General features: G+C 34.4%; 2 protein-coding genes and 1 pseudogene across 2 annotated transcripts; all 3 read right to left on the bottom strand.

Annotated features, from left to right (window-relative positions):
• Positions 1-225: 225 nt before the first annotated feature.
• LOC110702910 lies at positions 226-2,565 on the bottom strand (annotated as a pseudogene).
• A 4,607-nt stretch (positions 2,566-7,172) lies between these two features.
• On the bottom strand, positions 7,173-7,796 carry LOC110702984. Its single transcript, XM_021880743.1, has one exon. It carries the CDS (start codon positions 7,794-7,796, stop codon positions 7,173-7,175), a length of 624 nt encoding a protein of 207 aa, XP_021736435.1.
• Positions 7,797-17,119: 9,323 nt separating this feature from the next.
• LOC110702911 (cysteine-rich receptor-like protein kinase 10) lies at positions 17,120-22,847 on the bottom strand. The gene is made up of 5 exons (XM_021880663.1): positions 22,414-22,847; positions 19,711-19,921; positions 19,378-19,615; positions 19,087-19,237; positions 17,120-17,612 (listed from the first exon to the last, which is right to left on the bottom strand). The coding sequence occupies exons 1-5, from the start codon at positions 22,606-22,608 to the stop codon at positions 17,244-17,246; spliced, it is 1,164 nt and encodes a 387-aa protein (XP_021736355.1). The 5' UTR covers positions 22,609-22,847; the 3' UTR covers positions 17,120-17,243.
• Between the last annotated feature and the right edge of the window lie 373 nt (positions 22,848-23,220).

Genomic DNA, 23,220 nt, shown 5'->3' on the forward strand with positions numbered 1-23,220 from the left:
AATTATCACCTCATGGTGAAAATAATACCAAAGTACTTGTTCATAGATAAAGGTTCATAGATAAAAGTATTCTAATAAGATTGACATTCAACCAAAGTCTTTGCCAATAATCCTTCCTAATACAAAACCATACATAAAACCATAACATAAAATTTATTTAGGCACTACCATCACCGCTTCCTCCAAGAAGACTCTTAACATAAGCACCTTTCAAAGCACCCGGACACTTTGAAAATATCATGAGCTTGTTAGGTTGTGCGGTTAGAATGTTAGCCACTTCAAAAACTTGGGTAGGAGTGACACCTTCAAGATTAAAAGAGAGTGTTCAAGATTAAAAGAGAGTAGTTCCTCTAGCACTTGTTCACTCTTTTCAACTAATTTTTGCTCTCTTTCATCCGCACGTTGTTCACGATCATCAGTGCGTGCCATCACAGTAGCCATAGTGGAAAGATGAACATTCATGTCTTTCATAAATGCTTGTAAGCTAGCGAGCTCATTAGAACTTCCGGCACCACCACTTCCTCTCTTACTTTTTTTTGTAGTGTTTTCAGTCTTGATCTTTTTATAAGGAGGAGAGGTAACAGTTTGAGTGACATTACCACTACCTAGAACATCCTCATCATCACTTGAATCAAGTGTAACTTGTGGAGGGGCAACTTTTTCCAAGTTGTTGACTGCATCAGCAAAACCTTCAGCTGGTTTTCAAGTAGCATAGTCCTTGCCATAAATTTTCTCGAGTTCATGAAAGTGGGGGAAAGAAATTCCATACAAGTTTTTGCAATTAGGATGACTCTGGAAGACATAAAAATGCTCATCAACAACATCAAATACACAACATACAGTCATATCAAATGCAACAACCATATATTTCTAAATGTTGGTTCAATTTGACTAGGCATATTTTCCAATGAACAATTATAATCTCATAGCAATCAACCAATGTAATCAACAATCCATGAATTTCAACAAAAAAAAAACAAATTACTCACTATAAAAGGACCTTAAAAGGGGGTGTACCTTGCAAAACTCGTCATAAACAGCCCGGTCCACAGAAACCATTTTTTTTTCATCATCCCAAACGAATCCACTTGTATTTAACATTTGAGAAATAGCCCTAAACTTGGCTCCAAGTGTTTTAAGCCGAGAGTCAATGTGTGGTGTAGCCTTTAAACCACAACCAGGAAGAGCCTTACCTATGACCTCCTCCAAGCGAACCATATAGCCGCTTCTGAATCCATTTTCACACCTCCAGTGAGGATCTACAGCTAGCTCTGACAATGCTTCCACAAGGACTTCATCTTTTTGAGCGGTCCAAAATCGTTTGTTTCTCCCCCTTCCACCTCCACTTGCACTACTTTCTTCCATAATACTATAACATTTGAACCATATTAACATGACATATACACAAGAATATACATAAGAGGATTGCATATATATAAGAATAAAATTAACCAAAAAAATTGTTCAATTTAAGTAAAAAAGGAAATTAATATAAGTCCAATACAACATCCATGACTTAATGTAAACAGAAAAACGTACAAGATCGAAATTAAAAAAAGCATTCTAGTCTGAAGTTCAAATATAACAATAAAAAAGTTTGGTCATGTAAAAAATAAAATCACGAACTAAGTCTGCGGTTTCTAGCCCTCCACTCATTAAACATATTTTGGGCCATTGTATTTCGAAAATTAGTCCATGGATCGGTTACAGCAATGGAAGTTATGTAATCCACATCATCTTCATCACTAGCATCACCATCATCATCATCACTATCACTTTCCTCATACAAGTCATCATCATCAAATTCTGCAAGCATGTATCTTTTTACCAAGTTATGTAATAAGGCACAAGCAAGCACAATTCGACCATGTGTTTTTAAACTAAACCAAGAAGGGCTTCTAAGAATTCCCCATCTTCCCTTGAGTAACCCAAAGCATCTCTCAATCACATTTCTAGCTTTCGCATGCCTTAAGTTGAAATATTCTTCAGCGTTTTGAGGTTGTCGGGGGCCATTATTCCATTCTTTAAGATGATAAAGATGCCCTCTATATGGTGCAAGGAATCCCTCTCCATTAGTATATCCTCCATCACATAGATAATAAAAACCTTGACAAAGTAAAAAAAAAAAACAAAATTATAACTCTCTTACTAAGTTAATCTCAAATAAAGTCTACTATGTCAATCGTATTACCTTTTGGAACTTTCAACCCATTAGACCTAGAAATAGCATCTCGAGGAATCCGACAATCATGTGCCGATCCCTCCCAGCCGGGTAAGACATATGTAAATTCCATCTCAGGTGAGCATACTCCTAGAACATTCATAGCAATGGTGCCTTTTCTAGTGCGATATTTGGGTCGATCATCACAAGGAACATTAACTAGAATCATTGTACCATCAAGGGCACCTAAACAATTCTACAAAAAAAAAACAATATTACTCTCATTTATGTATACTAGTCTCTCTCTTTATTTATCTCAAATTAAAGTGTTGGTTTTGTTAATTTACCTTGAAATATTTCCACCTTTCATCGTCACAATCCTCTCGTATTGGAGTTGGTTTCTTAAGAAGAACAACATGTAACTTTAAGATTGCTAACAAACAAGCATGAAATTGTCTACTAATAGTTTCACCACTTCAATAAAAGTGAGCACCCATCATTCTATTTTTCTTATGGTGAGCTAATGTGTATAAGAAACCCGCAACCATCTCTTCCAAACATGTGTTTCTAGTTTCATTTAATCCGCCAATATCTCTAACCATTTCTAAAAGTACACCAAATGTGAATCGATTTATACGAAGAAAGTTCCTACACAAAGTGTCACTTTCTTTAATCATTCTATTCAAATTGTGCAATCTCATTTTTCTTCTAGTTTTTTTATCTAGCTTTAGAGAATGAGAATTGTATATAGTTTTTCTCATTGTGTACCATATCAAATGTAGCAACACAACACAATTAATCATAGTAATTATGAAACGAATAAAGTCCCAATTTCTCTTCCTTTTCAAAGAAGTACCAATTCGAGCCATTTTCTGTAGAAAAGAAAATCAACAACACCATATCATTGACAAGTTTCAACCTAAACCAATATATACATGTATATACATATGAATTCAATATTGTACAACACATACTACAATACATCTCAACAATTCAAGAAGAGGAGGAGAAATCAGAGGAGAAATCGAGAGGAGAAACTGAAGAAGAGGAAATATAATGAGAGGAGAAACTGAAGAAGAGGATATATACTGAGAGGAGAAACTGTGCAATCTCATTTTTCGAGAGGAGAAACTGAAGAAGCCCCCTTATTACTGATCGAGAGGAGAAACTGAAGAAGAGGATATATACATGAGAAATTCTAAAATTTGCATTCTAAAACCCTAGAAAATTGGGGGAAATCAGAGGAGAAATCGAGAAGAGAAACTGAAGAAGAGGAGAAATCGAATTCGTTTCCAAGAAGGCTAAATTAGGGTATTATAATGAAATTTAAAATCAATCTAAAGATCAAATCTACCTTGAACAAACACGAAAATAGCGAATTACCTTGAACAAGCTGACGGTGGTGGTCGCTGACGGTGCTCGCAGAAGAGGGGTGCTCAGAGAGAGGAGATGAAGAAGTGGGTCGCAGAGGGGTGCTCAGAGAGAGGAGATGAAGAAGTGGGTCGCAGAAGAGGGGAATGGGAATGCAAAAGTCAAGGGGGGGGGTAAGGAATGAGATTAGAGGGATTTTAGGTAAAGTGAAAAATAAAAAAGGGTAAAGGGAATGATTGAAATGGAAAAACAAACGACAAGAAACGGAATCATTCCCATTCCGTTTCCTGAAACCCCCCAACCAAACGCCCCCTTATTTTGCTTTTTCTACGGAGTATTTTGGAATTTGGTTGTTTATGGATGTTTATTGTAAAGAAACAATGAAATAATATCAATTCAAATTATTGTCTCTCGTATATGTTAATTTCACACTTGTAGTTGTATATGTTAATATAATTTCATATTTAAAAAAATTAAAATTGAATATTTTAAATAATATAATAAATGATACCTATTAATTAATAAAGTGTTACATTAATTTGCAAAAGGTGATACATAATGTCTAATAAAGTGCTACTATATGTCAAAAGATATTAAAAAATGTTACCTAATAATCACCAAAGTGTTGCATTAGTTCGAAAATGTAATATTCTGAAAAATTCCTTCTTTTAAAAATATTAATTTTACTATAAATAAAATCTTTTTTAGGAAATAACCAAAATATTACCGTCACCGTGATAATGGCTAAGGCTAATTTTCAAAGCCTCACACCGGAAGTCTAAAAATAAAAACCAACTTTCAAAAATAAAACATGAGTTCACAACCTCAAAACATATGTAGAATAAAACATTTACAAGTTTGAACCAATTTAAACATGACCCTTTTTAAAAATCAATTAAAAATAAACACGATAACGTTAGTCCATAAACAAACCAATAATTCAAAAATATCAAACTATGAAACATAACAAGTAACTCTCTGCACTCTTTCCCATCATGCTCTTCATACTTCAAGGACTTGTTACTTTCTCTTTATTTTAACCCTCTACTCACCATATAAATGGGTCATAGTAGGACCGATCCAAAAGAAAGCCAAACACAAACACAAAAGTACGAATCAGCAAAAGGTGAGTACATATGCACCACACTAACATGAATATCCTAGCATCAAAATAATATAATTAAAACGTGCTCGCCATGTAATCACAAGTCAACTTACCTTTGACTCATAACTAGCAATATTAATTATTAATAATAATTTTTGGATTATGTATCGAACGAGTTTCCTTCCTTAAAAATAACCCATTTAAATAATGAGTTTCCAATCAGGGAGCTACCCCAATTGGCCCCTGCTATGTCACACATATGACGAAATTCCAGGGCATAAATAATAAAAGAAAGTAAAACGTCCTATACCCCTGTAGAAGCTATGGTTAAATATAAAACCCCATAACTCCCACCATATGTTCATACTCCAGGTATATACACTCCAAGAGTTTTGGTGCGTATCCTCTTACACTTTACATGATTTACCAGTTTAACTTGTGATGACTCCAACCAATTAATCAAGAACAAACATAATAACAATCAACATGTACTTCCATTTAATTCTTGAATTAAGTAGTGAGCACATACTATTTATTTAATTAGGGTTCCTTGCCTAGTTTTGTGCACAAAATTGCATGATTACTACCTTGGTGCATAAAATGCACTACTAAACTTCCTTGACTCAAACTCAACTTATATGTGCGAGTAAATAAATAAATTAACTTCTTGACTCAACACCAATAATAAATGGGTGAGAAATAAATTCATGAATCATGCTCAATAATTCTAGCTTTAGATCTTTAATTCATATATAAGTCTTGCTTATTAAATACATGCCTTCTTGATACTTGAAAATAAAACATACTTCCATGATTTATACATATTCAACCTGTATCATGCCTTAAATAACATATTCACATGCTTGCATAACAATTTATGCTCAATCAACATCAATTCCAAGCATATAATCAACAAAAATGCTACTAGTTCATCACATAAATCATACTTTACAATCCTAGCATGATACTAAGCATATGCAAATATTCTTCTGCACATACGTACCTTGAATAATGCATAAACTCGGCCACACTATCTAGAAATCACCTAACTCGAAGCTTCCTACAAATAAGAATACATAACTATAATTAATCTACTATTCTCAAAAATTTCCAGCAACTGTAATACACTTTGAACCTTAATAATCCACCCAATTTAATGACATAAAAGCCATAACCTTTTCTTTAAGTGGGTACTTCAAATCCTTTAAAAAAAAACTAAGTTTTTATGACTTAGAATAAAATTCCAGCATACTTATTTAATATAAAACATCACTAATAGACTAGGAAATCATATTTAAATCATTAAAACCTTTTTCCCTTTTATGGGTAAACAAAACCCTAACTCAATAATTAAAAAAGTAGTGTGCATAAATAAATTACAACATTAATTTGAGGGCTTTAAACTCATTAAAAACATGTTTAAACCATTAATTAAACAACAACAACAACCTAGGGTCAAACCCTTACCATAAACAATAAATTCTCAAATTCTAGTGTTTGTAAATTCGGGTTTTTATTGAATTAAAATCGGATAATTATATGAATAATATAACAACATCAAATACCCAAAATTAACACTAAAACACAATCAAAATCATGATTTAAAAATAAAAAAACAGTAGAATTAAATTAAGAAGAGAAAAGAGTTTTTATTTTTATTTTTATTTTTTTAGGTACCAAACCACAAAAGAGGGGGAAGGAGGAGAGAGAACCGGTGGCCTGCTGGTGGCGCCGGCTGTTGCTGCTGGTCGCTGGTGACCAGTGGTCGGTGGTGGCGCCGGTGGGAGAGAAAAAGAGGAGAGAGAGGCGTGGGAAAACAGAGAAAAATAGAGGAAAAAGAAAGAGAAAAAGGAGAGAGAAAATAATGAGAAAAGTTTTGGGATTTTTGTGAAATCTGATAATTATGATTTTTGAGTGAAAAATCTTGAGGTTTTGAAGTATTTATATTCCCTTTTTAAAACAAAAACTCATGATTACAAAACTGCCATTACTAAATCCTACTCCCCCTTAACTTTTTCCTTTGGGGCCAACTTGTTAGGCTAACAAGTTAATCCAACTATTTAAATAAAGATGACCTAATTCAAAACACTTTTATTGCCTCAATTAATGACTCATATTATTTTATACACACTTACATAATATCTAAATAATTAATTTCTCTTAAAATGAAATGAATTATTTTGATTTATAAAAATAAATAAAATAAATAATTTATATATATAAAATAATTATAAAAATACGGAGTATTACAGTCTACCCCCCTTAAAAGAAGTTTCGTCCTCGAAACTTGAGCACGAAAATCATAAAACTTATTTAAAACTGTACTTTTTCGCCCACTTAGTAAAAGCTTTTCTTAATACTTATAGTTGTACTTTTTGTAACCTTTCTTGTTCTATTTCTTTCTAAACTTTGTATATAATTGTGTAAAGTATACTAAAAATGCACAAAAATGCTTGAAAATAAGGTAAAAAACGCGAAATTTTAGCGCATTCTACCCCCTTAAAGAAACGAGTTACCTCCCCGTAACTCAACAGATCAACTAACCTCAAACAATTCTTGGTACTTCTTTCTCATTTCATCCTCAGCTTCCCGTGTCACTTCCTCAGTTTCTTGATTCGACCACAAAACCTTTACTATCTTGACATCTTTCTTGCGTGTACTATTAACTTTACTATCAAGAATCCTTACAGGTTTTTCCTCATAGGTTAGGCTTTGGTCTAGTTCTACGGTTTCAGGTTGTAGGACATGTGACTTGTCTGGGATGTACCTTCTCAATTGAAAAACATGAAACACATCGTGTACCTTGCTGAGGTCCACAGGCAATGCCAATCTATAAGCAACATTTCCTATTCTTTGCAAAATCTCATATGCTCCAATGTACTTTAGACTCCTCCCTTTCTTCCAAAATCTCATTACTCCTTTCATTGGTGATACCTTGAGCAAAACCTTGTCACCAACTTGAAATTCCTCTTCTCTACGCTTTAAATCTGCGTAGCTCTTTTGTCTATCTTGAGCAGCTTGAATCTTAGCTTGGATTTCTCGCACTTGCTTCGTTGTTTCTTCTATCAATTGAGGACCTAGAATTATTGTTTCACTTATGTCACTCCAACATAGTGGACTCCTACACTTCCTTCCATACAAGGCCTCAAATGGTGCCATGCCAATGCTTGCATGGTAACTATTATTGTAAGAGAATTCTACCAAGTCCTAGCTATCTTCCCATCTACCTTACTAACCTAACACACATGATCTTAACATATCTTCCAAGGTTTGGATAGTTCTTCAGATTGTCCATCTATCGCAGGGTGAAATGTTGTACTCATCTTCAATGTCGTACCAAAATTCTCTTGAACACTTTTCCAGAATTTCGAAAGAAACCTAGAATCCCTATCAGAAACGATATCCTTAGGAATTCCATGTAGCCTCATAATATTCTTGATGTAAGCCTTTGCAAGTTGTTCCATTTTCCAAGTCTCTTTCATTGGTATAGTATAAACACTGCCGATTTGGTAAGTCTATCCACCACAACCCAGATGGTATCATTCCCATTCTTAGACTTAGGTAAACTAGTGACAAAATCCATCGAGATGCAATCTCACTTCCAAGCCAGGATCTCAAGTGGTTGTACTGTTCCCTGTGGCCTCTTATGCTCTATCTTCACTTTCTAACAGATTAGACATTTGGCTACAAAATCTGCTACTTCCTTCTTTATCTTAGGTCACCAATACACCTTTATCAAGTCCTTGTAAAGCTTATCTCCTCCTAGATGTATTGAATAGGGTGTATTATGCCCTTCTTCCATCAACTTCTTCTTCAATTCCTCACATTTTTGTGGTACACACCACCTCCCCTTAAATCGAATACTCCCATCATCATTGATTTTGAAATCAGACGCCTTTCCTTGCTTGATCTTCTCCCTTATGCGATCTAATTTCACATCTCCTACTTGGTTATCCTTAATCTCCTCGAATATCGTTGGTTAGATACTCAAATTATTAAGCATTCCTTCCGACTTTCCATGTGGTACTACCTCGAGGTTCAACTTACTCATTTCCTTACAAAGTTCATCTGCCACTACCAAAGCGTTCACCCCATGAGTTGCTTTACGGCTTAAAGCATCCGCGACAACATTCGCTTTACCCTCGTGGTATTGGATATCTATTTTATAGTAATTGAAGAATTCTAGCCACTTACGTTGTCTCATGTTCAAAGTTGATTGCATGAAAGATACTTCAAACTTTTATGGTCAGTGAATATCCTACATTTCACTCCATATAAATAATTTCTCCATATTTTCAACGCAAACACTATCACTGTCAATTCTAGATCATGAGTAGGGTAGTTAACTTCATATTTCTTCAATTGTCTCGATGCATAAGCAATCACCTTCCCATTTTGCATCAAAACACACCCAAGTCCATTCTTAGATGCATCACTATATACATCATAAGAACCACTCCAATCAGGTAAAGTCAACAGTGGTGCTGTAGTCAAACTACTCTTCTTCAAGGTTTGAAACGCTTCCTCACACTTATCGCTCTAAATGAACTTAGATTCTTTCTTCATCAACGAAGTCATGGGTCTAGCTATCTTTAAAAAATTCTTCACAAACCGCCTATAATATCCAGCTAGGCCTAAGAAGCTTCAAATATCCGACACATTTTTAGGAGTAGGCCACTCATTCACAGCTTCAATCTTTGCATGATCTACCTCCACTTCTTCCTTAAATATAAAATGTCCCAGAAATGCTACCTTCTCCAGCCAAAACTCACACTTCAAGAATTTGGCATACAACTGGTTAGTCCTTAAAGTAGCTAATACTAATCTCAAATGCTCTGCATGGTCCTCTTCATTCTTTGAATAAACCAAAATGTCATCAATAAATACCATGACGAATTGGTCTAGGAAAGGTTGAAACACTTTATTCATCAAGTCCATAAAAATTACGGGTGTATTTGTCAACCCAAAAGGCATTACTGTAAACTCATAGTGTCCATATCTCGTCCTAAATGCCGTTTTCGGAATGTCCTCTTCCGCAATCCGTAGTTGATGACATCCAGACCTCAAATCAATCTTAGAAAACACTGCTGCACCTTTCAATTGGTCAAATAAGTCATCTATCCTAGGCAAAGGTATTTTTTCTTTATGGCTACCACCTTTAACTCCCTATAATCGATGCATAGCCTCATGCTACCTTCTTTCTTCTTCACAAACAATATAGAAGCTCCCCATGGTGATGCACTTGGTCATATGTATCCCTTCTCCAACAAATCCTGTGATTGACTTTTCAATTCACTCATATCAGTAGGAACCATCCTATATGATGCCTTAGAGATAGGTGCGGTTCCAGGTACTAAGTCTATGGTTCTTTTTGGCGGCATACTTGGAATCTCTTTAGGAAACACATCTAGAAACTCCCTTACTATTTCAGTATCCTCTAGTTTAGATGGTTCCTCATACTCCAAGTTTCTCACACTATAGAAATAGATTAGGTTTCCCTTCTTCATATATTTTGCCAACTTCACCACAAAAATGATCTTAGTATGCTTGGGTTTTCCATGCCTCCAATGGGTTACGATCTCTCCTTGAGTCGTTTTCAAGTGGATTTTTTGTGTCTGGCATCGAATCTCAGCATGATAACGACATAACCAATCCATTCCCGGAATTATTTCAAGGTATCCTAATTAAAATTCAATCAGGTTGGATAGGAATTCCTTACCTTTAATCTTTATGGGAACATCCTTATAGACCCTAGTACAATGACCTACACCCCCATTTGGAAGTTCTATAGGAATATCTATGTCTTCTACAACTTTCAGACAATGCGATAGTTTTGGAAGCATAGCTTTAGAAATGAAAAAATATGTTGCACCAAAATCAAACAAAACTTTAACAGAAACTGAGTTTATAGAACAAGTACCGGTAATGACATCTCTCGCTACGTCAGCCTCACGCGAACCCATCACAATAAGCTTTCCCGGTGTTCCACCCTTGACTTGTGTGTTACCACTATTGGTATTCTTATTTCCATTCTGAAACTGCGTCCCCTTGTTCACTTGATTCCCATTACTCCCTTGACCTCCTTTCTGCTGATTCCAATTTTGTCCACTACCCTTAAATTAGTTGTTTCCTTGACCCCCTTTATTCTTGGAGAAACACTCATATGCCCTGTGCCCTTGTGTCACGGTCCGAGAGTTTTGACACTGGATCGTGCGGCGCGCACTTATCTATTGACGACAAGGACGCAAGCCTAGAGCGAAGGGAGTTGGTGGCACACAGCAGCACGGACCAAAGGTATCTCTACGAAGCACTCGTCAACAACGAGTGCTGAGTCGGGGCTTGTGACGGCCGATATTTCGAAGCGGGCACAAGCGGGACCGACGATAAGGAAGGCATCTTTTGAGGTTCTCTTGGTTTGGTGGGGAGGCTTTAAAACAAGGCAAGCACAATATCTATAAAGGCTTAAATTAACACACAAGTCTTAAAGTAAAGGAAACCCGGATAGGAGCTTTCATTCATTCAACCATTCGCCCCATAAAGAGCTTTATATTGATTACATGGAGAAATACTAGTGAACGCTGAAACTACAGTAACACAATAATTTCCCCTAGAGCCTAGAAAACAAAAAGAAAGGCTTAGAAGACACTACATAAGGAAAATACAAGGAAAAAGGAAGGGGGATACATAGAGAAAGAGGCGGATTCTAACACCTTGCTTATTGCACAAGTTACAAGTGACTAAGTTACCCTCACAGTCTTTCCCTGGGTGGTTGTTGGAGCATCTCTTACAGTAATATATCCTCTGGTTACGATCTCCAGGTTGGTTCCTATTTCCCTTAGGAAAATTGCGCCCAACTTGGTTGTTCCTATTGTTCTGGATGTTATTACCTTGGTGGTTGTTAAACTTTTGCTTCTTAAAGTTATTCTGGTTCCCTAGACAGTCTAAAATTAGTCATAGGCTCCTTTCTTTTCTCCCTAGCTTCCAACTTATCCTTTTTAGCTTTCTCCTTCAATTCTAACGCATGTAAATGCACTGCCCCTACCATACAACTCATCCAAATTGTAAAACACTTGTCCTGACAATTTTCTTTGGAGAGAAAGAGGCAATCCCCTCTCAAACCTTCTAGCTTTCTACCTATCAGTAGCCACAGTACCTTCAGTAAACCTAGACAGCTCAATAAACTTAGTGTAATACTCAGTTACCGACATACTCCCCATCTTAAGTTCCAGGAACTCATCAGCTTTCTGCTTCTGCAAGAATATAGGGTAGAACTTATCCCTCACTTGCTCCTTGAACACATTCCATCTAAATTTAGGTAATGCTCTCACAGCTTGTTCATTCTACTGCCACTTCAGATCTGCTTCATCCCTTAAGTAATAAGCTGTTATACTCACTTTGGACTCATTAGGACATGCTATTACCACAAACAACTTGTCAAACTCTCTCAGCCAGTTTTCAAGGACAGTTGGGTTAGGTTCTCCCTGGTAGGTAGGAGGTTTTCTTTGGGCTATCTGCTTAAACAACTCCCCAGCAAGGTCAGGATTGTTATTATTATTCCTTTCAGCTAACTGTTGAGCTACAATAGCTAATTGCCTTACTACCTCATTCATATCATTGTTATTGTTGTTTCTCCCGGCCATCCTAGTCCTCCTGAATAAAGAAATGACTATTATTAGGTTGGTCACAACTTTCTCGTAACTAAACAACAACCAAACTACTTTAATTCAAGCATACAAGTAATCATTTTGAATTATAGTAGAAGCAACGAACTACTCATTTCTCCTACTAATAATTCAACATATTGTTTTGGTTGTCATGCAACCATTTCACTTAGATTAATACATCACAAAAATATTTTTGAGTCATTTCCCTTGGTACCATTTACAAAAAATAAACGTAATAAATGACGTTTGATAAGGTTGTTTGAAGATGGAAATATATATTAAAAGAATAAATAATACTTTATTGAAATACTGAAAAGAAATGTATGGAATATCCCAAATGTAGCTTTGCTACTTATTACTCACGCAGTACTTTATTAAATTGTAACTATGAATGAAGAATGAAATAAATACTCAAAACACTAAGGAAAGTTAGTCTAAAATCTTCAAATGTTGGCATTGTCAATCTTGTCTTTTATCTGCTTGTACTTCTTTGGATTACTCAGGATCACTCCCATTATCACCGTCATTGCCACCATCATCATCATCATCATCATCTTCCTCAGGATCTTAGTTAGACTCATCAGATTCTAAGTTAATGAATACTGGAGGGCTTGGAGGATTTGGATTGGGAATGATTTCACATGAAGAATCTCCAGACTCATTATCTTGCTCCATTGGCTCACCATGACTCTCATAAGTTTGCTCAGGTTCTTACTCAGACATGGAATCATCGTTTCTGAAGAATAATAAAGTGCAATTTGTTGTGAAGCTGGATCACCAAAGTTATGGTAAGGAGGAGGATAAGAAGCATACTAAGGGTTAAGGTAAATGAATTCCTTATGAGCAATGTAACGGTATAAATATCTCCAATCTGGTCCCCACTGACCATTAGAGTCCTTATACTTAGTATAGTTAGCTATACCATTAGGCAAATGAAAATCACGAAAGCGATTCTTAATAGCCTCATGGGGAGGATAGTAGGCAAATAATGAACAATCATGGCAGAGACATAATCAGGTTGGTTAAGATGATGCTCTCCAAATAAATTAGATCTATAAGTATAATAAAAGTGAATCCTGCGAATATAATCCCACGCATGCTCATAGTCCTTCTTTACTAAAGTACCTGTTGTAGTGAATTTACTAGGTAAATCAAACATCCTGCAAGGTATTTCGGGTTATGACTCAATGAGAGAATTTTTTTTTTTTTTTCAGTCGAGTATACAGTTTCTTGCAAAAATTTAAGTTTGGTGTTCAATCATACAATTAGGTTATTACACATATACATGCTTTCGCATAGATACATATTATCATACAACATGCTTGAACACCTTACATAAATAAAATATGCACATAGGAAAACATACAATTCTAATCTATATGCCCTTTCTTTCCTACCCAATCTTACCACATGCTTTCAAAAGCAATTAACACATAATTACATACCTTAATTCCTTCGCATATCTGCACACATAATTTTTTTTTATTTTTATTTTTTTTTTAAATGGAACTTTATTTTCGAAAATAATTCTCCGAAAAAAAAAATAATTCAAACCACCTTAAATAAAAAACAATTCAGCCGTTATTAATTAAAAAAAATTCGGACCATTTAAATAAATAATTTTTTTTTCCGGCCTTTGTAGAAAAAAACATCGGACCTCTTAAAGATATTTTCAAACTTAATTAAATAAGCACATGGCCAAGCTATAAAACATAGGTACCTAAGAAAAACGTTTTTGGCTTCAGTGGTAATTAAAATCCAACCAAAGCTCCCAAAAACCACTTTGTAATAAAAATTCTTTCTTTTAAAAATACTCATTTTCTCTAAATTAAACCCTTTTTAGGAAATAACCAAAATATTACCGCCATCGTGATAACAGCTAATGCTAATTTTCAAAGTCTCACAGCGGAAGTATAAAAATAAAAACCAACTTTCAAAAATAAAACTTGAGTTCACAACCTCAAAACAAATGTAAAATAAGTTGGAATCAATTCAAACATGGCCCTTTTAAAAACCAATTAAAAATAAACACAATAACGTTAGTCCATAAACAAACCAATAATCAAAAATATCAAACTAAGAAACATAAAAGTAACTCTCTACACTCTTTCCTATCATGCTCTTCATACTTCAAGTACCTATTACTTTCTCTTTATTTTAACCCTCTACTCACCATATAAATGGGTCATAGTAGGACCAATCCAAAGGAAAGCCAAACACAAACACAAAAGTACGAATCAGCAAAAGGTGAGTACATATGCACCACACTAACATGAATATCCTAGCATCAAAATAAAATAATTAAAACATGCTCGCCATACAATCACAAGTCAACTTACCTTTGACTCATAACTAGCAATATTAACTATTAATAATAATTTTTGGATTTCGCATCGAATGAGTTTCCTACCTTGAAAATAGCGCATTTAAATATTGAGCTTCCAATCAGGGAGCTACCCCAATTGGCACCTACTATGTCATATTTGTGACGGAATTTCAGCGCATAAATAATAAAAGAAAGTACATCGTCCTATACCCTTGCAGAAGTTATGGTTAAATATAAAACTCCATAACTCCCCCCATATGCTCATACTCCAAGTATATACGTTTCAAGAGTCTTGGTGCGTATCCTCTTACACTTTACGTGATTTACCAGTTTAACTTGTGATGACTCTAACCAATCAATCAAGAACAAACATAATAACAATCAACATTTACTTCCATTTAATTCTTCAATTAATTAGTGAGCACATACTATTTATTTAATTAGGGTTCCTTGCCTACTTTTGTGCACAAAATTGCACGATCACTACACATTGGTGCATAAAATGCACTATTAAACTTTCTTGACTCAAACTCAACTTACATGAGCGAGCATATAAGTAAATTAACTTCTTGACTCAACACCAATTATAAATGGGTGAGAAATAAATTCATGAATCATGCTCAATAATTCTAACTTTAACTCTTTCATTCATATATAAGTCTTGCTTATTAAATACATGCCTTCTTGATACTTGGAAATAAAACATACTTCCATGATTCATACATATTCAACTTGTATCATGCCTCAAATAACATATTCACATGCTTGCATAACAATTCGTGCTCAACCAACATCAATTCCAAGCATATAATCAACCAAAATGCTACTAATTCATCATTTAAATTTTACAATCATAGCATGATACAACGCACACTCAAATATTCTTCTGTACATACGTAGCTTGAATAATGCCTAAACTCGGCCACTCTCGCTAGAAATCACCTAGCTCGAAGCTTCCTACAAATAAGAATACATAACTATAATTAATCTATTATTCTCACAAATTTTCAGCAACCATAATACAGTTTAAACCTTACAAATCCACCCAATTCAATGACATAAAAGCCATAAAACCTTTTCTTTATGTGGGTACTTCAAATCCTTTCAAAACGACTTACTTTTTATGACTTAAATAAAATTCCAGCATACTTATTTAATATAAAACATCACTAATAGACTAGAAAATTATATTTAAATCATTAAAACCTTTTTTCCTTTTATGGGTAATACTACCCTAACTCTTAAAAAGTAGTGTGCATAAATAAATTCCAGCATTAATTTGAGGGCTTTAAACTCACTAAAAACATATTTAAACTATTAATTAAACAACAATAACAACCTAGGATCAAACCTTAACCATAAATAATAAATTTCCAAATTTTAGGGTTTGTAAATTAGGGTTTTTGATTGAATTAAAATCTTAAAATTTTATGAATAATATAACAACATCAAATACCCAAATGTTACTATATGATTGGAAAATGTTGAATAAAGATAATGTTGAATAAAGTGATACTATATGATTGGAAAATGTTACTAAAGATAAGTAAGTGTTACATAAGATATAAAAAGTAACACTTTAAAAATGATACTAATAATATAAAAAGTGTTACATAAGAGAGTTTATAGTAACACTTTTAAAAGTGTTACCATACGCCACCCAAATTGTTACATAAGACCTTAGGTAACATGGGCGGAAGTATCACCCAATAAAGTGTTACCTATTGTCTATAATAACACTATTACCACATTATGTAATAGTTTTTGAATGTTACTTAAGGTTAGTTTTGTACTCGTGACATTTTACATATTTCGGGCCTAATTAATACGAAAGCTAGTTTGGTCCATTGGTACAATTGTTAATAGTTGAGGTCGAACCCAGCTACGTATTTATGAAGTCGCTACCAAACTAAACATAAATTATAACAAAAATGAACATTTTCTAACTGAACATATTTTACAATAATTTTGCACGACTCCACAGCTAGCTGGGCGCGACCCTAGCTAAAAATTTGCGCCATTGGTAATTGATTTGCTTTGGGCTTTTAGAGAAGTTTGAGATCACTTTTCCTCACATTCTGAAGTCCATAGTCTTAGTTTTTATCTAGTTCGCAGACTCATCATAGTAATGTAATTGTCTCATCATTGCACTGTTCGATCGGGTCAAGGAGCAAATAATAGATGTGTACAATAGTTTCCCCTCGCTCCCTTATAATTACACCACATAAGACCACTTCTGCTAGTCATTGCAAGCATATGACCCTATCCCAAATTTTCTCTCCCCTTCGCCCAATCCACCTATAAGGTGGTCATATGATGGTAAGGCGGTCTTATTTGAAAAAATTGTATTCATTAGTTTGACTTTTATTATTCCTTAAATACACCACCCAAAATTCTAAATCTAATTGCTCTTCACCTTTTTAGAGATAGACTTTTTAAATTTGTAATCCAGTATTTTGATTTATGAAGATGGGTTATAAAGGAAAGGGGTGTAAAGGCTAAGTAATGGATGTTAAATAATGACTTCCACAGAGTAATGATAATTTTGAACAAATAAATAGTGAATAAGCTTTAGAAGCATACAAATTGTTAACATTCCTAAAATATTGTATTAAATCATCTACCTTCATCTACAGAAGAAAGAGAGATGAAATTTCTTGAAAAGTCTTCAACAACAGTGCTCCCTGTTATAGTCTTGGTGAGACCGGAGGACGAACTGCTAGGATTAGTTTTGGTGAAAGCAGAAGAGCTCGTTGGTGCAATCCATCGGCGACCATGAATTCCAGGTTTACCTGGTTGAGGCAAACTGAATGACTCACTGCATAGAAGCAGATGAACAGAGCTCATGGCTGGCCTCTCATCAACAGTCGCTTGGCAACATAGCAGCCCGAGTTGAATGCACATTGCCGCCTCATCTGGATTGCACTTACCAAGGCTAGCATCAACTAACTCCAGGCTCCTCCCTTCCTGGAAGAGCTTCCATGCCTGCACAGACAATTTTAGAACTAAAGATTTTGTTGAAATTATTAGATAGAGAGAAAGAAGAACAAAACTTGTATTCAATCCACTTTAACAAATTACATCTTATGCCTTTATAAAGGCCAAAGGAATAACAAACAAGCCTAAAGATTAGCTAGCACGTATACTATTAATGCCATAAATGTAGGAACCACCACCTCCAATACTAGGTAAGTAAATTAAACCTGCTCCATGATTTACTCCACTAACCTACTGATTTTGTTAATGCTCCTAAACTATAGGAACTAGATACTTTGAATCAATAATCCAACAGATTTCACATCTATTTAAAAAGTAGAAGCAGCTAACAGTATCTCATTGATGCTAACAGTAACATAGTTGTCTAAGGAAGTTTTTATAAGTATAAAGTATGAAGTATGAACCAATATGTCAACAGTCAACTATAACCTTCATTAAGTATTGCACATATAAATGAATATCTCCTTAACATTATGTTTGGATAGAGAGAAATGGAGGGAAAGGAGGAGAAGAGAAAAGAAAGGATGCATCATCCTTTGTTTGGATACCTATTGTAAGGAGAGAAGGGAATGGATTTGGAAGGATCCATTTTCCTTCCCCTTTTGATAAACCAAATCCTTCCGTTGTTGGAGTGGTTTGGAGAGAAAATGGAAGGTCACCTCCTCTCTCCCCTCACCTCCCTTTACCCTCCCTCCTTTTCCTTCCTCTCCCTTTCCTTTCACTAGTGTTATCCAAACATAGTGTAAAATACATATTTTAGATTCCAAAGGCCTTTAGTTTTTTTGGCCTTGTGCGTTGCATAGATCGGATTTCCTACAAAGGACTAGACCATGAGCAAGATCCACATAGTGAGCATTAGACAATGCCTCATGCCCTCATCAGAAAATTATCTTTATTAAGATCAGTTCTGATTAGACAAAGAACTTTGCACTGTAAAATTGATAGTAGAGTTATATAGCAGATTCAGTGTTTTGCCTATAATTCTGTAAACACATATAGCTTCATGTTAGGTTTTACGTCTATAAACGTTTTGCATATTCTGCGATCAGTATATTGTTAGAACTCCTACAAATAATCATATGGTAGAAAGCTCCTGTTTCCCTCCTTTATGGCCACCTTCACTAAAGCATATTTGTATTTGTGTATCATTAATTCTCAAGTAATAAATGAGACTCTACCTTCGTTCTTATTTAGTTGTAATGTTTTGGCTTTTCATGTTTGTTAATGCCTAATTTGAAGCCAAAATAAATTGTGACTAATCCAACAAAAACCCATATGATTATGTTTTGTCCAACACATAAATCAATAAAAGTGGTCAGAGGGGAGAACGTGAATAGTGAAATTATCCAAATGTTGCAACTTAAAGAGAACAGAGGAAATATAATAATCTAGGAAAAGGTGCAAAAAATTCCACATAATGCTGACTTTTTCAAGATATATCATAACTAGAATAAGAACTTACATAGCTCAAGAGATCTGCCTTCTCTGCACCAAGGTTATCAACAAAATTCTTTCTTCCACTTACAATCTCCAATGTCAGTACCCCAAAACTGAACACATCCGACTTCACTGACAAATATCCATGCATTGCATACTCAGGTGCCATATACCCGCTGCAATCATAAACAAAGTTTCTTAATCAGCATTTAAGTAAATATAAGAATGGATCAAATAAAGAGCCAAGCATGGGGAGCAGGAGCTGTACAAATGAAAAGTAGTTCAAAGTGAAGAAAGGTTTCTTCTAATTACTCACTAAGTACCGGAAATCTTGAGCGTATCCAAATGGGTGCCTTCACCAGGGAATAACCTGGCCAAACCAAAATCCGATATCTTAGGATTTAATTGATCATTAAGCAATATGTTGCTGGCTTTAATAGCTCTATGAATAATCCTTTCCGGAGCCTCTTCATGGAGGTAGAGAAGTCCTCTAGCAATACCAGTTATGATTCGGTACCGTGTAGCCCAATCAAGGACTGATGAGTTGTCTTTCTCTGATAAAAATTTAGCACTATATTAGCTCAAATCAGTGCAATCAGCCTCATGAAGAGACTAGTAGCAGAATTTTCTAGTCAGAAAGGCATCTTACTGAAAAGAAAATAATCAAGGCTCTTATTTGGAAGATACTCGTACACAAGCATTTTCTCAGCTCCCTCTATGCAGCAGCCAAACAATGTCCCCAAGTTTTTATGCTGAAGTTTCAACAGTAGCTTCACTTCATTGGTGAATTCTGTAACACCCTGTCTAGAGTTTACTGACAACTTTTTCACTGCTACTTCTTGTCCATTTAGCATCAGTCCCTGAAGTTCAGAGCCGGATGAGTTTAATGTTTCCACTTCTGAATGCAGAGAAATGTCTTTCTCAGACCCAGAAAATAAGATATTGTTTAAGCAAATAATATCAAACAGGAATATAGAAGATTTTTTTATGCTGCTTAAGCAGGACTGTAGAAGATTTTCTAGAGTTCATCTGCTTGTAATAATATGAATTGTAGAATTAGAATCTAATAATATGATAAACAACATTATTTAGAAGAGGCCTCTAATAAAAAAGAAAAATGCAGCTGGTGGATAGTCTACAGAGTACAGACTAAATATTAGAAGTCAAGTAATGAAGATCAAGGTCAGCAGAGTAGTAACATAGTCCTAGTAGTAAATGCCTGGTTGTGAGGAATCCATGGTAATAGAGGATGCTGAAGCACATAATAGGGAAGAATTTAATGTCATGTTGATGTCATTAGCCATCTGTATATTTCTTACTGCTCCAAAATGATTTGTTATTAAGCAACATGAATTACTTCTGTACCTTTATCTCCTTGACATATCAGTCTAGAAACTGCCCTATAATGGTCAAACTCACTCCTTAAAGGAAGATAAAAATGCAAAATCTTATGACTAGTAGAACAATTTTTAAGGCTTGTTTGGATTGGAGAAAAAAAAAATGAATGGAAACTGTAATGGAGTTATGAAGCTACTTAAAACATTACAACGTAATGTTCCATACTTCCATTAGAATTCAAGTTACAGATATATAAGCCCAGTATAGAACATGCAGCAAAATATTTCATATAAAGCATAGAAGAACATCTTAAGTGTGTAAGCACTAACTCAGACAATGCTTGGTTTTACAATAGAAGGCATCTAAACACCACCATCTGATACAAGCTCAAGGGTATGTACTGAGGTGGAATTAAGCATTATAACTGAAAAGGTAAATCATTGCCTACTGCTGATGAGGAAAGCTCTGAGCCAGAGATGGTTGGTTGTGCAGGGGAGCTGAGGTGGCAGGGCTGCAACCTATTAGCAATATTCCCATAAATATGCTTTCAAATGCAAGGATTATAGACAAGAATTTTGCGTTTGTTTAGCTTTTTATTTTGATTTAGTCATGTAATTTTCCATTCCTTTCCAAATTATGTGTCATTTTGATTCAGTCACTTCCCTTTGTTCAAAAAAAGTTACTTTCCTTTGTGACAACTTAGATATAGGCACATTTCATCATAGCACTGGTGTTAAGAGCTATAAGTAAATGAGAAGATGTCCCGTGATGATATGATCGATAAAATTATACATTCTACTCATCTCTACCTCCATGTTTCTCTATAGGAGTCACTGTTACAATGGTTTAGCATCCTGGAGTCTCGAGATTTCCTTTCTTCTTCTTGGATTATCTCTGGATTAATCCAAATTATTTTCTATCCTAGAAATTAGGATAAATTCTAGCTTTATATATATATATATATATATATATATATATATATATATATATATATAATATATATATATATATATTTTTTTTTTCTTTTTTAGGAACAATTCTAGCTTTATATAAATATAGAATTCAATGCATAAACAAAAGCATGCCAAATGAAACCATCATTATATGTTTATATGTTCTTTATTGGTTACAAAAATCTAGTTCCTTAGAATCCTTACAATTACGTTGCAATGTTGCATAAATAAAAGCATGGCAAATTAAACCTCGGATCATCTTTATTAGGTCTTGATCATTCCATCTCTAACAGGAAGTTCAAATAAATAAAGATTAGGACCAATAAATTGATTTAAGGGCTTTGAGCCAATTTCTTAACTAAAAGTAAATTTCAAAATATTCAGATTAATTCATAGTAATCACAATAAGAAAAATTCAGTGAATTGGATAAATCCCAATTGTATTTGTAGGACTACAGTTTTGGTTTAAATTTAGCTGTCATTTTATTTTTTCCTAATATCAAAATTATATAACAACCACATCTTTATGTTAAAATTAAAATCTTAAAGGATATTTATTAATATATTATATATGGACACATGGAGCATAATCAATCCAAAACTCATGAAAAATAATTATACAAACAATCACATTCACATTTTCCCTGATAAGAAATTCCTGTCAAACTACTTTGAAATATGAAGCAGTCAAATAATGAGAAGTTAGACTCTAACTATTAATAATTCATAATTATAATTGAGGTCATAAACTCATAATTCAATTCCTACCCTCATACATTTTTCGGGAGTGAGAATTCCTTTTGTCTTTTTCTATATTCAAAAAATAATTTATATACGTAGTTACTATTGTAGTTTTACCGGCGCTCCAATTTAGCAATATGGTACGATATTTAATATTATAATAATATGACATTTACATTATGATTTGTGATGACCTTGCAGCTCATCGAGACCTTGAAAAATAATAACGACCTAGATTTTGGATCGAACTAACTAAAGATAAATCATTAAATAAAAGATACGGAGTAATAATATTTACTAATTAAGATGCCTGAAAATACCTTAAAAACAGGTCCAAAACCTCCATGACCTAACAAATTCGTGTCCGAGAAGAAATTGGTTGCAACCTGAAGAATACGAAGCTCAAAAAAAAGCTCAGAAATTTCTTCAGATTCAGCAGCAGCATTAGTAGCAGATTCATGGCGAAACCTCCACTTCTTAAAACAATCACAAAACCTTGAGAATAATACTCCCATCTTCAGTTGATCAACCAACTTTTGTTTTGTACTAGAAATGTACAATAACAATAAATTTATAGTTGTAGATTTTGAAGTTTCAATTCTATCTGTTCAACTTCAAACATTTTAAATGATGTCCCCAGGAGGCAGGTTGGTGTTGATTGATTCCATTGTTTTTAATTTTTTTGTGGTCAAATAAACTCGAGTTATTAATTGAATGAAGATACGTCTACTACTTGTACTCCTCATTTTTCATTAACGGAACTTCTTCAAGATTTAAATATAAATAAACTTGGTGATCTTGACGTTGACTCCTTCATGACTTCACTTTCTAAAATAGACACAAATTCAAGGAGCAACTTATAAAGAGATATTTGGAGTCTTAGGGACCCATTTTTAAGGTTTGATTAACGCATCAAAATGTTTAAAGTTAGTAGAGGTGTCAATCTGGGTGTTTAAGTCAGATTTGGTTAGATCGGATCAAGTCGTGTCAATAAAATATGAGTTGTACTAAATCATTATGTCCATACAAGTCGTAATATGAATTAAATGTTTTTCGGGCCGATTTTGTATCAGGTTTGTCGGATTAGTTTTTGACAACACTAAACTGTGAGTGCCCAATTTGGTTTG

Source organism: Chenopodium quinoa, unplaced genomic scaffold (assembly GCF_001683475.1).
Source record: "Chenopodium quinoa cultivar QQ74 unplaced genomic scaffold, ASM168347v1, whole genome shotgun sequence".
Classification (NCBI taxonomy): domain Eukaryota; kingdom Viridiplantae; phylum Streptophyta; class Magnoliopsida; order Caryophyllales; family Amaranthaceae; genus Chenopodium; species Chenopodium quinoa.

Excerpts from the sequence above, each read along its gene's own strand:
- LOC110702911 (XM_021880663.1), bottom strand. The coding sequence starts at position 22,608 with ATGGGAGTATTATTCTCAAGGTTTTGTGATTGTTTTAAGAAGTGGAGG. Across the intron at positions 19,616-19,710 it reads CCTTGATTATTTTCTTTTCA|AGAAAGACAACTCATCAGTC; the intron begins GTAAGATGCCTT and ends AATTTTTATCAG. Across the intron at positions 19,238-19,377 it reads CTCAAGATTTCCGGTACTTA|CGGGTATATGGCACCTGAGT; the intron begins GTGAGTAATTAG and ends TTATGATTGCAG.
- LOC110702984 (XM_021880743.1), bottom strand. The coding sequence starts at position 7,796 with ATGGCACCATTTGAGGCCTTGTATGGAAGGAAGTGTAGGAGTCCACTA.